We start from the raw sequence: 22,050 nt of genomic DNA, 5'->3' as shown, positions 1-22,050 counted from the left end.
ATTGAGGATAGGATAGGATTGAGGATAGGATAGGATTGAGGATAGGATAGGGGATTGGATAGGATGGAGGATAGGATAGGATGGAGGATAGGATAGGATAGAGGATAGGATAGGGTAGGGGATAACATAGGGGATTGGATAGGATAGAGGATAGGATAGGATAGAGGATAGGATAGGATAGAGGATAGGATAGGATAGAGGATAGGATAGGATAGAGGATAGGATAGGGTAGAGGATATGATAGGATAGAGGATATGATAGGATAAAGGATAGGATAGGATAGAGGATAGGATAGGATAGAGGATAGGATAGGATCGAGGATAGGATGGAATAGAGGATAGGATCGGATAGAGGGTGGGATAGGGGATTGGATAGGATTGACGATAGGATAGGATAGAGGATGGGATAGGGGATTGATAGGATAGAGATTAGGATGGGATAGAGGATATTATAGGATAGAGGATTGGATAGGATAGAGGATAGGATAGGATAGGGGATAGGATAGGATAGGATAGAGGATAGGATAGGATAGAAGATAGGATACTATAGAGGATAGGATATGATACAGGATAGGATAGGATATGAGATTGAATTGGATAAAGGATAGGATAGGATAGAGGATAGGATAGGATAGAGGATAGGATAGGATAGAGGATAGGATAGGATTGAGGATTGGATAGGATTGAGGATAGGATAGGATAGAGGATAGGATAGGATAGAGGATAGGATAGGATAGAGGATAGGATAGGATAGAGGATAGGATAGGATAGAGGATAGGATAGGATAGAGGATATGATAATATAGAGGATAAGATAGGATAGAGGAGAGGATAGGAAAGAGGATACGATATTATAGAGGATACGATGTTATAGAGGATAGGATAGGATACAATATAAGATATTATAGAGGATACGATATTATAGAGGATAGGATAGGATAGAGGATAGGATAGGATAGAGGATAGGATAGGATAGAGGATAGGATAGGATAGGGGATAGGATAGGATAGAGGATAGGATAGGATAGAGGATAACATAGGGGATTGGATAGGATAGAGGATAGGAGACGATAGAGGATAGGATAGGATTGATGATAGGATAGGATACAGGATACAATATTAAATAGGATAGAGGATAGAATAGGATAGAGGATATGATAGGACAGAGGATAGGATAGGATAGAGGATAGGATTGTATTGAGGATAGGATGGGATTGACGATAGGATAGGATAGAGGATAGGATAGGATAGAGGATATTATAGTATAGAGGATAGGATACGATAGAGGATAGGATAGGATAGAGGATATGATAGGATAGAGGATATGATAGGATAGAGGATAGGATAGGATAGAGGATAGGATAGGATAGAGGATAGGATAGGATCGAGGATAGGATGGAATAGAGGATAGGTTCGGATAGAAGGTAGGATAGGGGATTGGATAGGATTGAGGATAGGATAGGATAGAGGATGGGATAGGATTGAGGATAGGATAGTATTGAGGATAGGATAGGATAGAGGATGGGATAGGATTGAGGATAGGATATAATAGAGGATAGGATAGGATAGAGGATAGGATAGGATAGGATTGAGGATAGGATAGGATAGAGGATGGGATAGGATTGAGGATAGGATAGGATAGAGGATAGGATAGGATAGAGGATAGGATAGGATAGGATAGAGGATAGGATAGGATAGAAGATAGGATAGGATAGGATAGAGGATAGGATAGGATAGAAGATAGGATACTATAGAGGATAGGATATGATAGAGGATAGGATAGGATATGAGATTGAATTGGATAAAGGATATTATAGGATAGAAGATAGGATAGGATAGAGGATAGGATAGGATAGGATAGAGTATAGGATAGGATAGAGGATAGGATAGGATAGAGAATACTATAGAGGATAGGATAGGATAGGATACGATAGCGGATAGGATAGGATAGAGTATAGGATAGGATAGAGGGTAGGATAGGAAAGAGGATAGGATAGGATAGAGAATAGAATTGGATTGAGGATAGGATAGGATAGAGGATAGGATAGGATAGAGTATAGGATTGGATTGAGGATAGGATAGGATAGAGAATAGGATAGGAGATTGGATACGATAGAGGATAGGATACGATATAGCATACGATAGAGGATAGGATACGATATAGCATACGATAGAGGATAGGATAGGATAGAGGATAGGATAGGGGGTTGGATAGGATAGAGGATAGGATATGATAGAGGATAGGATAGGATTGACTATAGGATAGGATAGTTGATAGGGTAGGATAGAGAATACTATAGAGGATAGGATAGGATAGGATAGGATACAGGATGGGATATGATAGAGGATAGGATAGGATTGAGGATAGGATAGGATAGTTGATAGGATAGGACAGAGCATACGATAGAGGATAGGATAGGATAGGATGGAGAATAGGATAGGATACATGGTATTATGGGGTAGAGGATAGGATAGGATAGAGGATAGGATAGGATTGAGGATAGGATAGAGGCTAGGATATGATAGAGGATAGGATAGGATTGAGGATAGGATAGGATAGTTGATAGGATAGGATAGAGAATACTATAGAGGATAGGATAGGATAGGATAGGATAGAGGATAGGATACGATAGAGGATAGGATAGGATAGAGTATAGGATAGGATAGAGGGTAGGATAGGATAGAAGATAGGATAGGATAGAGGATTGGATAGGATAGAGGATAGAATGCGATAGAGGATAGGATAGGATAGAGGATAGGATACGATAGATGATACGATATTATAGAGGAAAGGATAGGATAGAGAATAGGATAGGATAGAGGATAGGATAGTATAGAGGATATAATAGGATTGGGGATAGGATTAGATACGGGATAGAATAGGATAGAGGATAGGATAGCATAGAGGATAGGATAGGATATAGGATAGGATACGATTGAGGATAGGATAGGATAGTGGATTGGATAAGATAGAGGATAGGATAGAATAGAGGGCAGGATACGATAGAGGATAAGATAGGATAGAGGATAGGATAGGATAGAGGATAGGATAGGATAGAGGATAGGATACGATAGAAGATACGATATTATAGAGGATAGGATAGGACAGAGGATAGGATAGGGGATTGGATAGGATAGAGGATAGCATACGATAGAGGATAGGATACGATATAGCATACGATAGAGGATAGGATAGGATAGAGGATAGGATAGGATAGGATAGGATAGAGGGTGGAATATGATAGAGGATAGGATAGGATTGTGGATAGGATAGGATAGTTGATAGGATAGGATAGAGCATACGATAGAGGATAGGATAGGATAGGATGGAGAATAGGATAGGATACATGGTATTATGGGGTAGAGGATAATAGAGGATAGAGGATAGGATAGGGGATTGGATAGGATAGAGGATAGAATAGGATAGAGGATAGGATAGCATAGAGGATAGGATAGGATAGAGGATAGGATAGGATAGAGGATAGGATAGGGGATTGGATAGGATAGAGGATAGGGTAGGATAGAGCATACGATAGAGGATAGGATACGATAGAGGATAGGATAGGGTAGAGAATAGGATAGGATAGAGGATAGGATAGGATAGAGGGTAGGATAGAGGATTGGATAGGGTAGAGGATAGGATAGGATAGAGGATAGGATAAGTAAGAGGATAGGATAGGATAGATTATAGGATAGAGGAAAGGATAGGATTGAGGACTGGATAGGATAGAGGATAGGATAGGATAGGGTAGAGGACAGGATAGGATAGAGGATAGGATACGATAGAGGATAGGATAGGATAGAGTATAGGATAGGATAGAGGATAGGATTGGATTGAGGATAGGATAGGATAGAGAATAGAATAGGATAGAGGATTGGATAGGATAGAGGATAGGATACGATAGAGGATAGGATTGGATTGAGGATAGGAGAGGATAGAGGATAGGATAGGAGATTGGATACGATAGAGGATAGGATACGATATAGCATACGATAGAGGATAGGATACGATATAGCATACGATAGAAGATAGGATAGGATAGAGGATAGGATAGGATAGGATAGGATAGAGGGTGGGATATGATAGAGGATAGGATAGGATTGAGGATAGGATAGGATAGTTGATAGGATAGGATAGAGCATACGATAGAGGATAGGATAGGATAGGATGGAGAATAGGATAGGATACATGGTATTATGGGGTAGAGGATAATAGAGGATAGAGGATAGGATAGGGGATTGGATAGGATAGAGGATAGAATAGGATAGAGGATAGGATAGCATAGAGGATAGGATAGGATAGAGGATAGGATAGGATTGAGGATACGATAGAGGATTAGGATATGATAGAGGATAGGATAATATATGAGATTGGATAGGATAGAGGATAGGATAATATATGAGATTGGATAGGTAAGAGGATAGGATTTGATAGAGGATAGGATGCGATAGAAGATACGATATTATAGAGGAAAGGATAGGATAGAGAATAGGATAGGATAGAGGATAGGATAGGGGATTGGATAGGATAGAGGATAGGATAGGATACAGGATAGGATAGGATAGAGGATAGGATAGGATAGAGGATAGGATAGGATTGAGGATAGGATAGGATAGAGGATAGTATAGGATAGAGGATCGGATAGGATAGAGGATAGGATAGGATAGAGGATAGGATAAGTAAGAGGATAGGATTGAGGATGGGATAGGATAGAGGATAGGATACGATAGAGGATAGGATAGGATAGAGGATAGGATTTGATTGAGGATAGGATAGGAGATTGGATACGATAGAGGATAGGATACGATATAGCATACGATAGAGGATAGGATACGATATAGCGTACGATAGAGGATAGGATAGGATAGAGCATAGGATAGGATAGAGGATAGGATAGGGGGTTGGATAGGATAGAGGATAGGATTGGATTGAGGATAGGATAGGATAGAGAATAGAATAGGATAGAGGATTGGATAGGATAGAGGATAGGATACGATAGAGGATAGGATAGGATAGAGTATAGGATTGGATTGAGGATAGAGGATAGGATAGGGGGTTGGATAGGATAGAGGATAGGATATGATAGAGGATAGGATAGGATTGACTATAGGATAGGATAGTTGATAGGATAGGATAGAGAATACTATAGAGGATAGGATAGGATAGGATAGGATAGAGGATGGGATATGATAGAGAATAGGATAGGATTGAGGATAGGATAGGATAGTTGATAGGATAGGACAGAGCATACGATAGAGGATAGGATAGGATAGCATGGAGAATAGGATAGGATACATGGTATTATGGGGTAGAGGATAGGATAGGATAGAGGATAGGATAGGATTGAGGATAGGATAGAGGCTAGGATATGATAGAGGATAGGATAGGATTGAGGATAGGATAGGATAGTTGATAGGATAGGATAGAGAATACTATAGAGGATAGGATAGGATAGGATAGGATAGAGGATAGGATACGATAGAGGATAGGATAGGATAGAGTATAGGATAGGATAGAGGGTAGGATAGGATAGAAGATAGGATAGGATAGAGGATTGGATAGGATAGAGGATAGGATACGATAGAGGATAGGATAGGATAGAGGACAGGATAGGATAGAGGATAGGATACGATAGAGGATAGGATAGGATAGAGTATAGGATAGGATAGAGGATAGGATAGGATAGAGGTTAGGATAGGATAGAGGATAGGATAGAGGATTGGATAGGATAGAGGATAGGATAGAGGATATGATAGAGGATAGGATAGGATAGAGGATAGGATAGGATAGGATAGAGGATAGGATAGGGGATAGGATAGGATAGGATAGGATAGGATAGAGGATGGGATATGATAGAGGATAGGGTAGGATTGAGGATAGGATAGGATAGTTGATAGGATAAGATAGAGCATACGATAGAGGATAGGATAGGATAGGATGGAGAATAGGATAGGATACATGGTATTATGGGGTAGAGGATAGGAGAGGATAGAGGATAGGATAGGGGATTGGATAGGATAGAGGATAGAATAGGATAGAGGATAGGATAGCATAGAGGATAGGATAGGATAGAGGATAGGATAGAGTATAGGATTGGATTGTGGATAGGAGAGGATAGAGGATAGGATAGGGGGTTGGATAGGATAGAGGATAGGATATGATAGAGGATAGGATAGGATTGACTATAGGATAGGATAGTTGATAGGATAGGATAGAGAATACTATAGAGGATAGGATAGGATAGGATAGGATAGAGGATGGGATATGATAGAGAATAGGATAGGATTGAGGATAGGATAGGATAGTTGATAGGATAGGACAGAGCATACGATAGATATAGCATAGGAGAATAGGATAGGGTACATGGTATTATGGGGTAGAGGATAGGATAGGATAGAGGATAGGATAGGATTGAGGATAGGATAGAAGCTAGGATATGATAGAGGATAGGATAGGATTCAGGATAGGATAGGATAGTTGATAGGATAGGATAGAGAATACTATAGAGGATAGGATAGGATAGGATAGGATAGAGGATAGGATACGATAGAGGATAGGATAGGATAGAGGATTGGATAGGATAGAGGATAGGATACGATAGAGGATAGGATAGGATAGAGGACAGGATAGGATAGAGGATAGGATACGATAGAGGATAGGATAGGATAGAGTATAGGATAGGATAGAGGATAGGATAGGATAGAGGTTAGGATAGGATAGAGGATAGGATAGAGGATTGGATAGGATAGAGGATAGGATAGAGGATATGATAGAGGATAGGATAGGATAGAGGATAGGATAGAGTATTGGATAGGATAGAGGATAGGATAGGATAGAGGATACGATAGGATAGATGATAGAATAGGATAGAGTATAGGATAGTATAGAGAATAGGATTGGACACAGGATATTATAGGATAGAAGATAAGATAGGATAGAGGATAGGATAGGATAGGATAGAGGATAGGATAGGGGATAGGATAGGATAGGATGGAGAATAGGATAGGATACATGGTATTATGGGGTAGAGGATAGGAGAGGATAGAGGATAGGATAGGGGATTGGATAGGATAGAGGATAGAATAGGATAGAGGATAGGATAGCATAGAGGATAGGATAGGATAGAGGATAGGATAGAGTATAGGATTGGATTGAGGATAGGAGAGGATAGATGATAGGATAGGGGGTTGGATAGGATAGAGGATAGGATATGATAGAGGATAGGATAGGATTGACTATAGGATAGGATAGTTGATAGGATAGGATAGAGAATACTATAGAGGATAGGATAGGATAGGATAGGATAGAGGATGGGATATGGTAGAGAATAGGATAGGATTGAGGATAGGATAGGATAGTTGATAGGATAGGACTGAGCATACGATAGATATAGCATAGGAGAATAGGATAGGGTACATGGTATTATGGGGTAGAGGATAGGATAGGATAGAGGATAGGATAGGATTGAGGATAGGGTAGAGGCTAGGATATGATAGAGGATAGGATAGGATTCAGGATAGGATAGGATAGTTGATAGGATAGGATAGAGAATACTATAGAGGATAGGATAGGATAGGATAGGATAGAGGATAGGATACGATAGGGGATAGGATAGGATAGAGTATAGGATAGGATAGAGGGTAGGATAGGATAGAGGATAGGATAGGATAGAGGATTGGATAGGATAGAGGATAGGATACGATAGAGGAAAGGATAGGATTTAGGATGGGATAAGATAGAGGATAGGATACGATAGAGGATATGATAGGATAGAGGACAGGATAGGATAGAGGATAGGATACGATAGAGGATAGGATAGGATAGAGTAATGGATAGGATAGAGGATAGGATAGGATAGAGAATACTATAGAGGATAGGATAGGATAGGATAGGATAGAGGATAGGATACGATAGAGGATAGGATAGGATAGAGTATAGGATAGGATAGAGGGTAGGATAGGAAAGAGGATAGGATAGGATAGAGAATAGAATTGGATTGAGGATAGGATAGGATAGAGGATAGGATAGGATAGAGTATAGGATTGGATTGAGGATAGGATAGGATAGAGAATAGGATAGGAGATTGGATACGATAGAGGATAGGATACGATATAGCATACGATAGAGGATAGGATACGATATAGCATACGATAGAGGATAGGATAGGATAGAGGATAGGATAGGGGGTTGGATAGGATAGAGGATAGGATATGATAGAGGATAGGATAGGATTGACTATAGGATAGGATAGTTGATAGGATAGGATAGAGAATACTATAGAGGATAGGATAGGATAGGATAGGATAGAGGATGGGATATGATAGAGGATAGGATAGGATTGAGGATAGGATAGGATAGTTGATAGGATAGGACAGAGCATACGATAGAGGATAGGATAGGATAGGATGGAGAATAGGATAAGATACATGGTATTATGGGGTAGAGGATAGGATAGGATAGAGGATAGGATAGGATTGAGGATAGGATAGAGGCTAGGATATGATAGAGGATAGGATAGGATTGAGGATAGGATAGGATAGAGGACAGGATAGGATAGAGGATAGGATACGATAGAGGATAGGATAGGATAGAGTATAGGATAGGATAGAGGATAGGATAGGATAGAGGTTAGGATAGGATAGAGGATAGGATAGAGGATTGGATAGGATAGAGGATATGATAAAGGATAGGATAGGATAGAGGATAGGATAGAGTATTGGATAGGATATAGGATAGGATAGGATAGAGGATACGATAGGATAGATGATAGAATAGGATAGAGTATAGGATAGTATAGAGAATAGGATTGGACACAGGATATTATAGGATAGAAGATAGGATAGGATAGAGGATAGGATAGGATAGGATAGAGGATAGGATAGGGGATAGGATAGGATAGGATAGGATAGAGGATGGGATATGATAGAGGATAGGGTAGGATTGAGGATAGGATAGGATAGTTGATAGGATAAGATAGAGCATACGATAGAGGATAGGATAGGATAGGATGGAGAATAGGATAGGATACATGGTATTATGGGTTAGAGGATAGGAGAGGATAGAGGATAGGATAGGGGATTGGATAGGATAGAGGATAGAATAGGATAGAGGATAGGATAGCATAGAGGATAGGATAGGATAGAGGATAGGATAGGATTGAGGATAGGATAGAGGATTGGATAGGATAGAAGATAGGGTACGATAGAGGATAGGATATGATAGAGGATAGGATAATATATGAGATTGGATAGGATAGAGGATAAGGTAGGATAGAGGATAAGATGCGATAGAAGATGCGATATTATAGAGGAAAGGATAGGATAGAGAATAGGATAGGATAGAGGATAGGATAGGGGATTGGATAGGGTAGAGGATAGGATAGGATTGAGGATAGGATAGGATAGAGAATAGAATTGGATTGAGGATAGGATAGGATAGAGGATAGAATAGGATAGAGGATTGGATAGGGTAGAGGATAGGATACGATAGAGGATAGGATATAATAGAGGATAGTATTGGATTGAGGATAGGATAGGATAGAGGATAGTCTAGGATAGAGGATCGGATAGGATAGAGGCTAGGATATGATAGAGGATAGGATAGGATTCAGGATAGGATAGGATAGTTGATAGGATAGGATAGAGAATACTATAGAGGATAGGATAGGATAGGATAGGATAGAGGATAGGATACGATAGGGGATAGGATAGGATAGAGTATAGGATAGGATAGAGGGTAGGATAGGATAGAGGATAGGATAGGATAGAGGATTGGATAGGATAGAGGATAGGATACGATAGAGGAAAGGATAGGATTTAGGATGGGATAAGATAGAGGATAGGATACGATAGAGGATATGATAGGATAGAGGACAGGATAGGATAGAGGATAGGATACGATAGAGGATAGGATAGGATAGAGTAAAGGATAGGATAGAGGATAGGATAGGATAGAGAATACTATAGAGGATAGGATAGGATAGGATAGGATAGAGGATAGGATACGATAGAGGATAGGATAGGATAGAGTATAGGATAGGATAGAGGGTAGGATAGGAAAGAGGATAGGATAGGATAGAGAATAGAATTGGATTGAGGATAGGATAGGATAGAGGATAGGATAGGATAGAGTATAGGATTGGATTGAGGATAGGATAGGATAGAGAATAGGATAGGAGATTGGATACGATAGAGGATAGGATACGATATAGCATACGATAGAGGATAGGATACGATATAGCATACGATAGAGGATAGGATAGGATAGAGGATAGGATAGGGGGTTGGATAGGATAGAGGATAGGATATGATAGAGGATAGGATAGGATTGACTATAGGATAGGATAGTTGATAGGATAGGATAGAGAATACTATAGAGGATAGGATAGGATAGGATAGGATAGAGGATGGGATATGATAGAGGATAGGATAGGATTGAGGATAGGATAGGATAGTTGATAGGATAGGACAGAGCATACGATAGAGGATAGGATAGGATAGGATGGAGAATAGGATAAGATACATGGTATTATGGGGTAGAGGATAGGATAGGATAGAGGATAGGATAGGATTGAGGATAGGATAGAGGCTAGGATATGATAGAGGATAGGATAGGATTGAGGATAGGATAGGATAGAGGACAGGATAGGATAGAGGATAGGATACGATAGAGGATAGGATAGGATAGAGTATAGGATAGGATAGAGGATAGGATAGGATAGAGGTTAGGATAGGATAGAGGATAGGATAGAGGATTGGATAGGATAGAGGATATGATAAAGGATAGGATAGGATAGAGGATAGGATAGAGTATTGGATAGGATATAGGATAGGATAGGATAGAGGATACGATAGGATAGATGATAGAATAGGATAGAGTATAGGATAGTATAGAGAATAGGATTGGACACAGGATATTATAGGATAGAAGATAGGATAGGATAGAGGATAGGATAGGATAGGATAGAGGATAGGATAGGGGATAGGATAGGATAGGATAGGATAGAGGATGGGATATGATAGAGGATAGGGTAGGATTGAGGATAGGATAGGATAGTTGATAGGATAAGATAGAGCATACGATAGAGGATAGGATAGGATAGGATGGAGAATAGGATAGGATACATGGTATTATGGGTTAGAGGATAGGAGAGGATAGAGGATAGGATAGGGGATTGGATAGGATAGAGGATAGAATAGGATAGAGGATAGGATAGCATAGAGGATAGGATAGGATAGAGGATAGGATAGGATTGAGGATAGGATAGAGGATTGGATAGGATAGAAGATAGGGTACGATAGAGGATAGGATATGATAGAGGATAGGATAATATATGAGATTGGATAGGATAGAGGATAAGGTAGGATAGAGGATAAGATGCGATAGAAGATGCGATATTATAGAGGAAAGGATAGGATAGAGAATAGGATAGGATAGAGGATAGGATAGGGGATTGGATAGGGTAGAGGATAGGATAGGATTGAGGATAGGGTAGGATAGAGAATAGAATTGGATTGAGGATAGGATAGGATAGAGGATAGAATAGGATAGAGGATTGGATAGGGTAGAGGATAGGATACGATAGAGGATAGGATATAATAGAGGATAGTATTGGATTGAGGATAGGATAGGATAGAGGATAGTCTAGGATAGAGGATCGGATAGGATAGAGGATAGGATAGGATAGAGGATAGGATAAGTAAGAGGATAGGATAGGATAGATTATAGGATAGAGGAAACGTTAGGATTGAGGATGGGATAGGATAGAGGATAGGATACGATAGAGGATAGGATAGGATAGAGGACAGGATAGGATAGAGGATAGGTTACGATAGAGGATAGGATAGGATAGTTATAGGATACGATAGAGGATAGGATAGGATAGAGGATAGGATTGGATAGAGGATAGGATAGGATAGAGGATAGGATAGGATAGAGGACAGGATAGGATAGAGGATAGGATAGGATAGAGGATAGAATAGGATAGAGGATTGGATAGGATAGAGGATAGGATACGATAGAGGATAGGATAGGATAGAGGATAGGATTGGATTGAGTGTAGGAGAGGATAGAGGATAGCATAGGTGATTGGATACGATAGAGGATAGGATACGATATAGCACACGATAGTGGATAGGATACGATATAGCATACGATAGAGGATAGAATAGGATAGAGGATAGGATAGGATAGAGTATAGGATAGGATAGAGGATAGGATTGGATTGAGGATAGGATAGAATAGAGGATAGAATAGGATAGATTATTGGATAGGGTAGAGGATAGGATAAGATAGAGGATAGGATAGGATAGAGGATAGGATTGGATTGAGGATAGGATAGGATAGAGGATAGAATAGGATAGAGGATTGGATAGGATAGAGGATAGGATAGGATTGAGGATACGATATGATAGAAGATAGGATAATATATGAGATTGGATAGGATAGAGGATAGGATGCGATAGAAGATACGATATTATAGAGGAAAGGATAGGATAGAGAATAGGATAGGATAGAGGATAGGATACTGGATTGGATAGGATAGAGGATAGGATAGGATAGTTGATAGGATAGGATAGAGCAAACGATAGAGGATAGGATAGGATAGGATGGAGAAGAGGGTAGGATACATGGTATTATAGGGTAGAGGATAGGATTGGGGATTGGATAGGATAGAGGATAGGATAGGATAGACGATAGAATAGGATAGAAGATAGGATTGGATTGAGGATAGATAGGATAGAGGATAGGATAGGATAGGATAGAGGATAGGATAGCATAGAGGATAGGATAGGATAGAGGATAGAATAGGATTGAAGATAGGATAGAGGATTGGATAGGATAGAAGATAGGATACGATAGATGATCGGATATGATAGAGGATAGGATAGAATATGAGATTGGATAGTATATGAGATTGGATAGGATAGAGGATAGGATAGGATAGAGGATAGGATAGGATAGAGGATAGGATAGGATAGAGGATAGGATAGGATAGAGGATAGGATAGGATAGAGGATAGGATAGGATAGAGGATAGGATAGGATAGAGGATAGGATAGGATAGAGGATAGGATATGATAGAGGATAGGATAGGATAGAGGATAGGATAGGATAGAGGATAGGATAGGATACATGGTATTATAGGGTAGAGGATAGTATAGGGGATTGGATAGGATAGAGGATAGGATAGGATAGACGATAGGATAGGATAGAAGATAGGATTGGATTGAGGATAGATAGGATAGAGGATAGAATAGGATAGAGGATAGGATAGGATAGAGGATAGGATAGGATAGAGGATAGGATAGGATAGAGGATAAGATAGGATAGAGGATATGATAATATAGAGGATAGGATAGGATAGAGGAGAGGATAGGAAAGAGGATAGGATAGGATAGAGGATACGATATTATAGAGGATACGATATTATAGAGGATAGGATAGGATAGATGATAGGATGGGATAGAGTATAGGATAGGATAGAGGATAGGATACGATACAATATACGATATTATAGAGGATACGATATTATAGAGGATAGGATAGGATAGACGATAGGATAGGATGGAGGATAGGATAGGATAGAGGATAGGATAGGATAGAGGATAGGATAGGATAGAGGATATGATAATATAGAGGATAGGATAGGATAGAGGAGAGGATAGGAAAGAGGATAGGATAGGATAGAGGATACGATATTATAGAGGATACGATATTATAGAGGATAGGATAGGATAGACGATAGGATAGGATGGAGGATAGGATAGGATAGAGGATAGGATAGGATAGAGGATAGGATAGGATAGAGGATAGGATAGGATAGAGGATCGGATAGGATAGAGGATAGGATAGGATTGAGGATAGGGTAGGGGATTGGATAGCATGGAGGATAGGATAGGATGGAGGATAGGATAGGATAGAGGATAGGATAGGATAGAGGAGAGGATAGGAAAGAGGATAGGATAGGATAGAGGATACGATATTATAGAGGATACGATATTATAGAGGATAGGATAGGATAGATGATAGGATGGGATAGAGGATAGGATAGGATAGAGGATAGGATACGATACAATATACGATATTATAGAGGATACGATATTATAGAGGATAGGATAGGATAGAGGATAGGATAGGATTGAGGATAGGGTAGTATATAGGATAGGATAGGATAGAGGATAGGATAGGATAGAGGATAGGATAGGATAGAGGATAGGATAGGATAGAGGATAGGATAGGAAAGAGGATAGTATAGGATAGATGATATTATAGGAAAGAGGATAGGATATTATAGAGGCTAGGATAGGATAGAGGATAACATAGGGGATTGGATAGGATAGAGGATAGGAGACGATAGAGGATAGGATATAATGGAGGATAGGATAGGATAGAGGATAAGATAGGATAGAGGATAGAATAGGGTAGAGGATAACATAGGGGATTGGATAGGATAGAGGATAGGATAGGATAGAGGATAGAATAGGATAGAGGATAACATAGGGGATTGGATAGGACAGAGGATAGGAGACGATAGAGGATAGGATAGGATGGAGGATAGGATAGTATAGAGAATAGGATAGGAAAGAGGATAGGATAGGATAGAGGATACGATATTATAGAGGATACGATATTATAGAGGATAGGATAGGATACAATATACGATATTATAGAGGATACGATATTATAGAGGATAGGATAGGATAGACGATAGGATAGGATAGAGGATAGGATAGGATAGAGGATAAGATAGGATAGAGGATAGGATAGGGTAGAGGATAACATAGGGGATTGGATAGGATAGAGGACAGGATAGGATAGAGGATAGGATAGGATAGAGGATAGGATAGGGTAGAGGAAAACATAGGGGATTGGATAGGATAGAGGATAGGATAGGATAGAGGATAGGATAGGATAGAGGATAGGATAGGATAGAGGATAGGATAGGATTGAGGATAGGATAGGATAGAGGATAGGATAGGATAGAGGATAGGATAGGATAGAGGATAGGATAGGATAGAATTGTGGATAGGATAGGATTTAGGATAGGATAGATGATAGGATAGGATAGAGGATACTATATGATAGAGGATACGATAGGATTGAGGATAGGATAGGTGTTTCGAACAATGCAGATCTCTCAATGATCTGAGAGAGTTCTGAAAGTTCTCTAAGATCGTGTGAAGAAATAGAGAAGCCGACGGATCGGGAAAAGCTATACGGGTTAAGGAACGCACGTAAAGAAAAACACCGATGGTCGATTGAACAGACAAGACTGCCACGATCGACCGTTGTCTCGATCGCTCCTGCCTCCCGTTCCCCGCGCGGCTCGCGAGGTCCACCAAGCTGCTCGATCCACCCGGTGGCTCGCGGGACGCGGGGTGCGACGCAGGGGCGACGTCGCGCACGCGCCGTCGATCTAGTCGTTAGAGCCGATTTATTGAAAATATGTACATACGGTTCTGTCATATAACATTAAAGTCGTGTTTACATGAGTGCACATAGAAATATGTTTGTCTGAATAGCGTATCTTTATTGGCGGCTGAACCCCTCTTCGCGTAAATCCCGAACATACCGCCCGCCTCGACGTCGATTGTTCGACGTTGATGTTTCACCGTTCGATGGCGCGCGAGATCGATGTGTCGATGCGAGTTGGAGTGGGGGGTTTCTACCTCGCTACGCGTTAATTCAGTCGCGTAAACGATGAATGGCGCCGCCCGCCATGACAAGTCCGCGTAGTGACCTCGTGCGTATCGGATTTTGTACCGACTATGTTCCCCCCTGAGCTCCTCCTTCGTCGTCTCTGACCGGCAATGGGACCACTTTGGCGACGGTCCGGCGGAAGGTGCGGTCTCCCCGTCGTAGAGTGACCACACGAACGAGCCCATCGGGTCCGGGATGCACCTCGGCGACACGTGCGAGTGGCCAGCGGGTTGGCGGGGTGACTTCGTCGGCGACGAGAACGAGCGTGCCAATACCGATGTTTTCTCGCCGTCGTTGCCACTTTGGACGCTGCTGCAGCTGGTGAAGATACTCAGTTCTCCATCTGCGCCAAAAGTGGTCGTGGAGATTACGGATTAATCTCCACCGCGCGGTCAGAGACGAGGCGGTTGCCTCGGGGGGAGGCTCGGGGGGGGGGGGGGGGGGTGTGAAGTGGTTCGCCGACTAGGAAGTGCCCGGGAGTGAGTGGACTAGTGTCCTGTGGGTCGTCGGTCAGCGGGGTCAGAGGTCGTGAGTTCAAACACGCTTCGACCCGGCACAGCAGCGTGGCCATCTCTTCATAGGTGAGTGTCGCCTCCCCTATCACCCGTCGAAGGTGGTTTTTCACCGACTTGACCGCCGCTTCCCACAGGCCCCCCATATGCGGAGAGTAAGGAGGGATGAAGGTCCACTGCGTCCCGCCGTTGGCCAGTTCCTCCGAAACAGCCGCGTGGAATTGCGATGCCTCCCGGAACATTCCCCTCAGCATGACGTCAGCTCCCTTGAAGGTGGTCCCGTTGTCGCTGAGCAAGCTGCTGCATCGCCCCCGACGCGCCACGAACCGTTGGAACGCTGCCACGAAGGCCTCCGACGACAGGTCAGTCACTGCATCTAGGTGCACCGCCTTGGTGGCCAGGCAGACGAACACCGCAATGTATCCCTTGTGGCTCTTGTGACCCCTGCCCTTGGTGGTGCGAATCTGGATTGGCCCTGCATAGTCCACACCTGTTGCAGAAAAGGGCTTTGACGGACATACCCGGGAAGGCGGAAGGTCTCCCATGCGTTGTTGTCCCACTTCTGCCCGGAGCCGTGTGCAGGTGACGCAGTCACGTAGGACCTGCTTCGCCCTTGGTCGCAACCTGGGTATCCAAAAGGCCCTGTGGACCCAGGCCAGAGTCGTAGAGAGGCTCCCGTGCAGAGTCTTCTGGTGTGCATCCCGTACGATCAACGTCGCCAGGTGGGTCGACCTCTCGATGAGGACTGGGTGCCGCTGTGACTCCGGCAACGATGACAGCCGTAGGCGCCCTCCGACTCTCAGGACCCCGTCGTTGTCTAAAAACGGGACCAGAGTGTTGAGGCACGAGGAAGTCGGGATTACCTTACCTTGGGTGAGTGCTCTGATCTCCTGTGAGTACGTGCAGCGCTGCGTCACACGGACCACACAGGTTAGCGCTTCTTTTAATTCAGTAACCGACAGTGGCCCGGTCTTCTTGACAGCTGGCCTCCTGGTGTTGTGGATGAAGCGTCTGAGATAGGCTGAGACACGCGTCAGCCTTGAGAGTGAGGAAAACCTGAGGACCAGCGAGTTTTCCTCCGGTGCCACGACCACCTGCGCGACGGCGACAGACCTTTGTTCCGGTGCGACCTCGCATGGGCTGAGCGTAGTGGTCGCAGGCCACTCGCCAGGTGCGGCGGTCAGCCAGGAGGGTCCGTGCCACCAGAGAGGTGAGGCACGCAGCTCCTCAGCTGATATCCCTCGGGTGGCTAGATCTGCGGGGTTGTCCAGTGTCCCCACATGCCGCCACGTGACCCCAGGTAGGAGGTTCTGGATCTCCGCGACCCGGTGGGCGACGAAGGTCTTCCATTTCGACGGATGCGTCCGGATCCATGCCAGGGTCACCGTCGAATCGGACCAAGCGTGGGTTGTGACCTCGTCGAAGTTCAGAGCCGACCGCAGAGACGACAACAAGCGTGCGAGCAGAACCGCGCCGCACAGCTCCAGCCTGGGAATAGTCTGCGGTTTGATAGGAGCCACCCGCGTCTTCCCCATCAGAAGGTTCGACCAGGATCCCGTCTTACGCCGGACCACGAGGTAGACGACCGCCACGTACGCTCGTTCTGAGGCGTCACTGAAACCGTGGAGCTCCACGTCCGACATGCACGGTGAGAACCCAACCCACCTCGGTACCGTGACGACCGTTAATGAGGAAATCTCGATCCTTAGTTGTGACCAGCGTGCAGCCATCGACGCGTCCAGAGGCTCGTCCCACGAAACTCCAGCGAGCCAGAGGTCCTGCAGTATCGTTTTTGCTCGTACGATGACCGGAGCTAGCCACCCAAGGGGATCAAACAGTCGGGCGATCTCGGAGAGCACGGTCCGCTTGGTCCACTTGGACGCAGCGGCATCCGAGAAAAGAGGCCCGCGGACTGCTAGCGTGTCCCCCCGGACGTCCCAGCAGAGCCCCAGAGCGCCGTGGACTTCCTTGTCTTGGAAGACCTTCTCCTCCACGCACGCAGCGCGGAGTTCGGGGACGTTGCTGGCCCATTTATCCAGCTGGAAACCCGCGGAGGAGAGGAGGTCCGTCAACTGCCGACGTATCTCCAACGCTCGCTGAAGGTCATCTGCGCCAGTCAGGATGTCGTCCACGTACGAATGATCCCTGACGGCCCGTGCTCCTAACGGAAATCGACTCTCCCCGTCGACGGCTAGCTGCTTCAGGACCCGATTTGCGAGGTAAGGTGCCGGAGCAGTACCATAGGTGACCGTCGAGAGCCTGAAATCAGTAACCGCTTCACCAGGATCATTCCTCCACAGGATTCGGAGCCAATCCTGATCTTCGGGGTGGACCAGAATTTGCCGGAACATCTTTACGATGTCCGCCGAGAATGCCACCTTATGCAGACGCCAACGGGTGATCACCGCCCACAGATCACTCTGGAGCTTCGGGCCAGCGAGCAGCGAGTCGTTCAGAGAGCCTCCTGAACCCATCCCGAGCGAGGCGTTGAACACGACCCGGATCTTCTTGCGGCCGTCTGACACCTTCCAGACCGCATGGTGCGTCAAGTAGCAGCCGGGCTCGTGGTTCATCAGCGATTCCCGCGCCCGCTCCATGTGTCCCAGACGATGATACTCCTCCATGAAACCCACGTACTGCTCGCGAAGAGATTGGTCGCGGGATCGGTTCCTCTCGGCGTTGAGTAGCATCCTCAGAGCGACCGCTCTCGAGGACGCGACCTTCGGGCGCTCCTCCCCCCTAAAAGGTAAGCGAACCACATACCTCCCGGTGGGGTCGCGTCGCGTGCTCTGGCTGAACAATTCCTCGCATTGTAGATCCTCTGGTGACATCGGTGACGACGGGGCGACTTCCTCCAGTTCCCAGAACAGCTGGAGGTCCGGTAACGAGGCCTGACGACTCACGTGGAGGATCCGTGTCGATCTTGCGGCTGCCGGCTGTTCGACGGGCCCTAGCAGAGTCCAGCCGAACGGAGTTCGGACAGCGACGGGTGTGCCAGCGGGCCCCGATCTCTTCTCCAGAAGTAGCATCCCGCAGACGTCGGCACCGAGCAGGACATCTACCTGTGCTGGCTCAGAGTAGTGCGGGTCCGCCAGAGGCAATCCCTGTACGTGAGGCCAGTCTCCAGGGAGGACACGCTGCGCCGGCGTCGGAGCGATGAGACGCTTTGTAACCAGGGCATCTACGGCCACCTGGAAAGTACGGTCAAGAGGAGATCGGAGGGTTACCTGGACCTCGGATCGTGCGGTTCCAACGTTCGCTCCCTGGTATCCCGTCAGCTCCACTCGCACCGCTCGTCTTTTCAGCCTGAGGGACTGAGCCGCCCACTCTGACAGGAACGACGACTCCGATCCAGAATCAAGCAGAGCCCTGACGGTGAGAGTCCGTCCGTTGGTCGCTTCTAGGGAGACCCTGGCGGTGGCGAGAAGGGTGACCCGGTTGGTGCTGACCGCGTACGCCGCCGACGTGGACGACGTCGTAGCCTCATTCGGTTGTCCCCGCTGGAAGGAGTCGTGAAGAGTGGTATGATGGGTCCCGTCGCACGCCCAGCAGCGGTACTCCGAGGAACACTGCGTCTGCTGATGACTGGACGCGAGGCAGTTGAGACAGAGGCCCTTTTTCTGCACGAACTGTCTCCTTTCCGCAGCTGAGAGAGCCTTGTACGTTTTGCACGCGCTAAGGGCGTGACTTCCAGAACACAGTGGGCACAGACGTCCTCCCTTAGGTTTGGCCTCTAACATTTCGTCTATTGCAGAGCCGTGTTCGATGTAAGCCTCCTCGACCTCGGAGAAAAGGTCGGTGAACAGGTACGGGAGCGTGGGCTCTGCTTGGCGAGTGATCTCTGCATGGCGCTCGGTGAACAGTCTCCAGTAGCTCTCCAGCAACTCCCTTCGCCTCAAGAGGTTCGGTCGAGTCAGATACTCAGCTCCGCTTTTTCGCAGGTTGCTCAGGAAGCGGGAGATGCGACCGCCGAGATCCGTTTGCGCGGCCACGAGCTCTGTCACTTTCGTTGACATATTCGAACACGCGCACGATATGACCGAAGATAGTTGAAGGTGAGTTGAAACCGAAACACACCGAGTTTGGCCTTGCGGGCAACCTCAAACGCTCCAACTGTTTGTTTGTCGGACGGACGAGCTCGCCTTGGTACGGGTCACCAAAGGAGACAACCGTCGACGATTCAAAACTAACCGTTTTCGAAACACGTTCTTAACGGAAAAACTCGGCACTTTTCTCACAGTTGCTTCGTTTCCAGACGAGAAAACCGACGGAACGCCGACTGGAGCACGAGCCGCGTGAAGAGAAGCACGAAAAACAGGGGCGCGGAATAAACGAGGGGGTGGATCGTTGCCGATGCTCAAGAGCCCGCTCGCACGTTGATCCGGCTCGAAGGACCAAATGTTTCGAACAATGCAGATCTCTCAATGATCTGAGAGAGTTCTGAAAGTTCTCTAAGATCGTGTGAAGAAATAGAGAAGCCGACGGATCGGGAAAAGCTATACGGGTTAAGGAACGCACGTAAAGAAAAACACCGATGGTCGATTGAACAGACAAGACTGCCACGATCGACCGTTGTCTCGATCGCTCCTGCCTCCCGTTCCCCGCGCGGCTCGCGAGGTCCACCAAGCTGCTCGATCCACCCGGTGGCTCGCGGGACGCGGGGTGCGACGCAGGGGCGACGTCGCGCACGCGCCGTCGATCTAGTCGTTAGAGCCGATTTATTGAAAATATGTACATACGGTTCTGTCATATAACATTAAAGTCGTGTTTACATGAGTGCACATAGAAATATGTTTGTCTGAATAGCGTATCTTTATTGGCGGCTGAACCCCTCTTCGCGTAAATCCCGAACAATAGGAATGAGGATAGGATAGGATTGAGGATAGGACAGGGGATTGGATAGGATGGAGGATAGGATAGGATAGAGGATAGGATAGGATAGAGGATAGGATAGGATAGAGGATAGGATGGGATAGAGGATAGGATCGGATGGAGGATAGGATAGGATAGAGGATAGGATAGGATAGGGGATAGGATAGGATAGAGGATAGGATAGGATAGTGGATAGGTTACGATAGAAGATGCGATATTATAGAGGAAAGGATAGGATGGAGGATAGGATAGAGGATAGGATACGATAAGATTATAGGATAGGATAGAGGATAGGATAGGATTGAGGATAGGATAGGATAGAGGATAGGATAGGATCGAGGATAGGATAGGATAGAGGATAGGATAGGGTAGAGGATAGGATAGTATAGAGGATAGGATTGGAAAGAGGATAGGATAGGATAGATGATATTATAGGAAAGAGGATAGGATATTATAGAGGCTAGGATAGGATAGAGGATAACATAGGGGATTGGATAGGATAGAGGATAGGAGACGATAGAGGATAGGATAGGATAGAGGATAAGATCGGGGATTGGATAGGATGGAGGATAGGATAGGATGGAGGATAGGATAGGATAGAGGATACGATAGGATAGAGGATACTATAGGATAGAGGATAGGATAGGATAGAGGATAGGATAGGATAGAGGATAGGATATGATAGAGGATAGGATAGGATAGAGGATAGGATAGGATAGAGGATAGGATAGGATAGAGGATAGGATAGGATAGAGGATAGGATAGAAGATTGGATAGGATAGAGGATAGGATAAGATAGAGGATAGGATATGATAGAGGATAGGATAGTGTAGAGGATAGGATTGGATTGAGGATAGGATAGTATAGAGGATAGGATAGCATAGAGGATGGGATAGGATAGAGGATAGGATATGATAGAGGATAGGATAGGATTGAGGATAGGATAGGATTGTGGATAGGATAGGAT

General features: G+C 44.8%; 1 protein-coding gene across 1 annotated transcript; it reads right to left on the bottom strand.

The window, feature by feature from the left end:
• Nucleotides 1-16,802: 16,802 nt before the first annotated feature.
• Nucleotides 16,803-20,227, bottom strand: LOC143363796 (uncharacterized). The gene is made up of 2 exons (XM_076804329.1): nt 17,080-20,227; nt 16,803-16,966 (listed from the first exon to the last, which is right to left on the bottom strand). Exons 1-2 carry the CDS (start codon nt 20,225-20,227, stop codon nt 16,803-16,805), a joined length of 3,312 nt encoding a protein of 1,103 aa, XP_076660444.1.
• Between the last annotated feature and the right edge of the window lie 1,823 nt (nt 20,228-22,050).

This window comes from Halictus rubicundus, unplaced genomic scaffold (genome assembly GCF_050948215.1).
Source record: "Halictus rubicundus isolate RS-2024b unplaced genomic scaffold, iyHalRubi1_principal scaffold0131, whole genome shotgun sequence".
In the NCBI taxonomy this organism is placed as follows: Eukaryota; Metazoa; Arthropoda; class Insecta; order Hymenoptera; family Halictidae; genus Halictus; species Halictus rubicundus.
This window is presented reverse-complemented; position numbering and strand designations above follow the sequence as displayed.

Bases quoted from the DNA above. Each gene is read 5' to 3' on its own strand.
- LOC143363796 (XM_076804329.1), bottom strand. From the start codon at position 20,227: ATGTCAACGAAAGTGACAGAGCTCGTGGCCGCGCAAACGGATCTCGGC. The intron at 16,967-17,079 runs GTAAGGTAATCC...CCGGAGTCACAG, and splicing joins GATCAGAGCACTCACCCAAG to CGGCACCCAGTCCTCATCGA.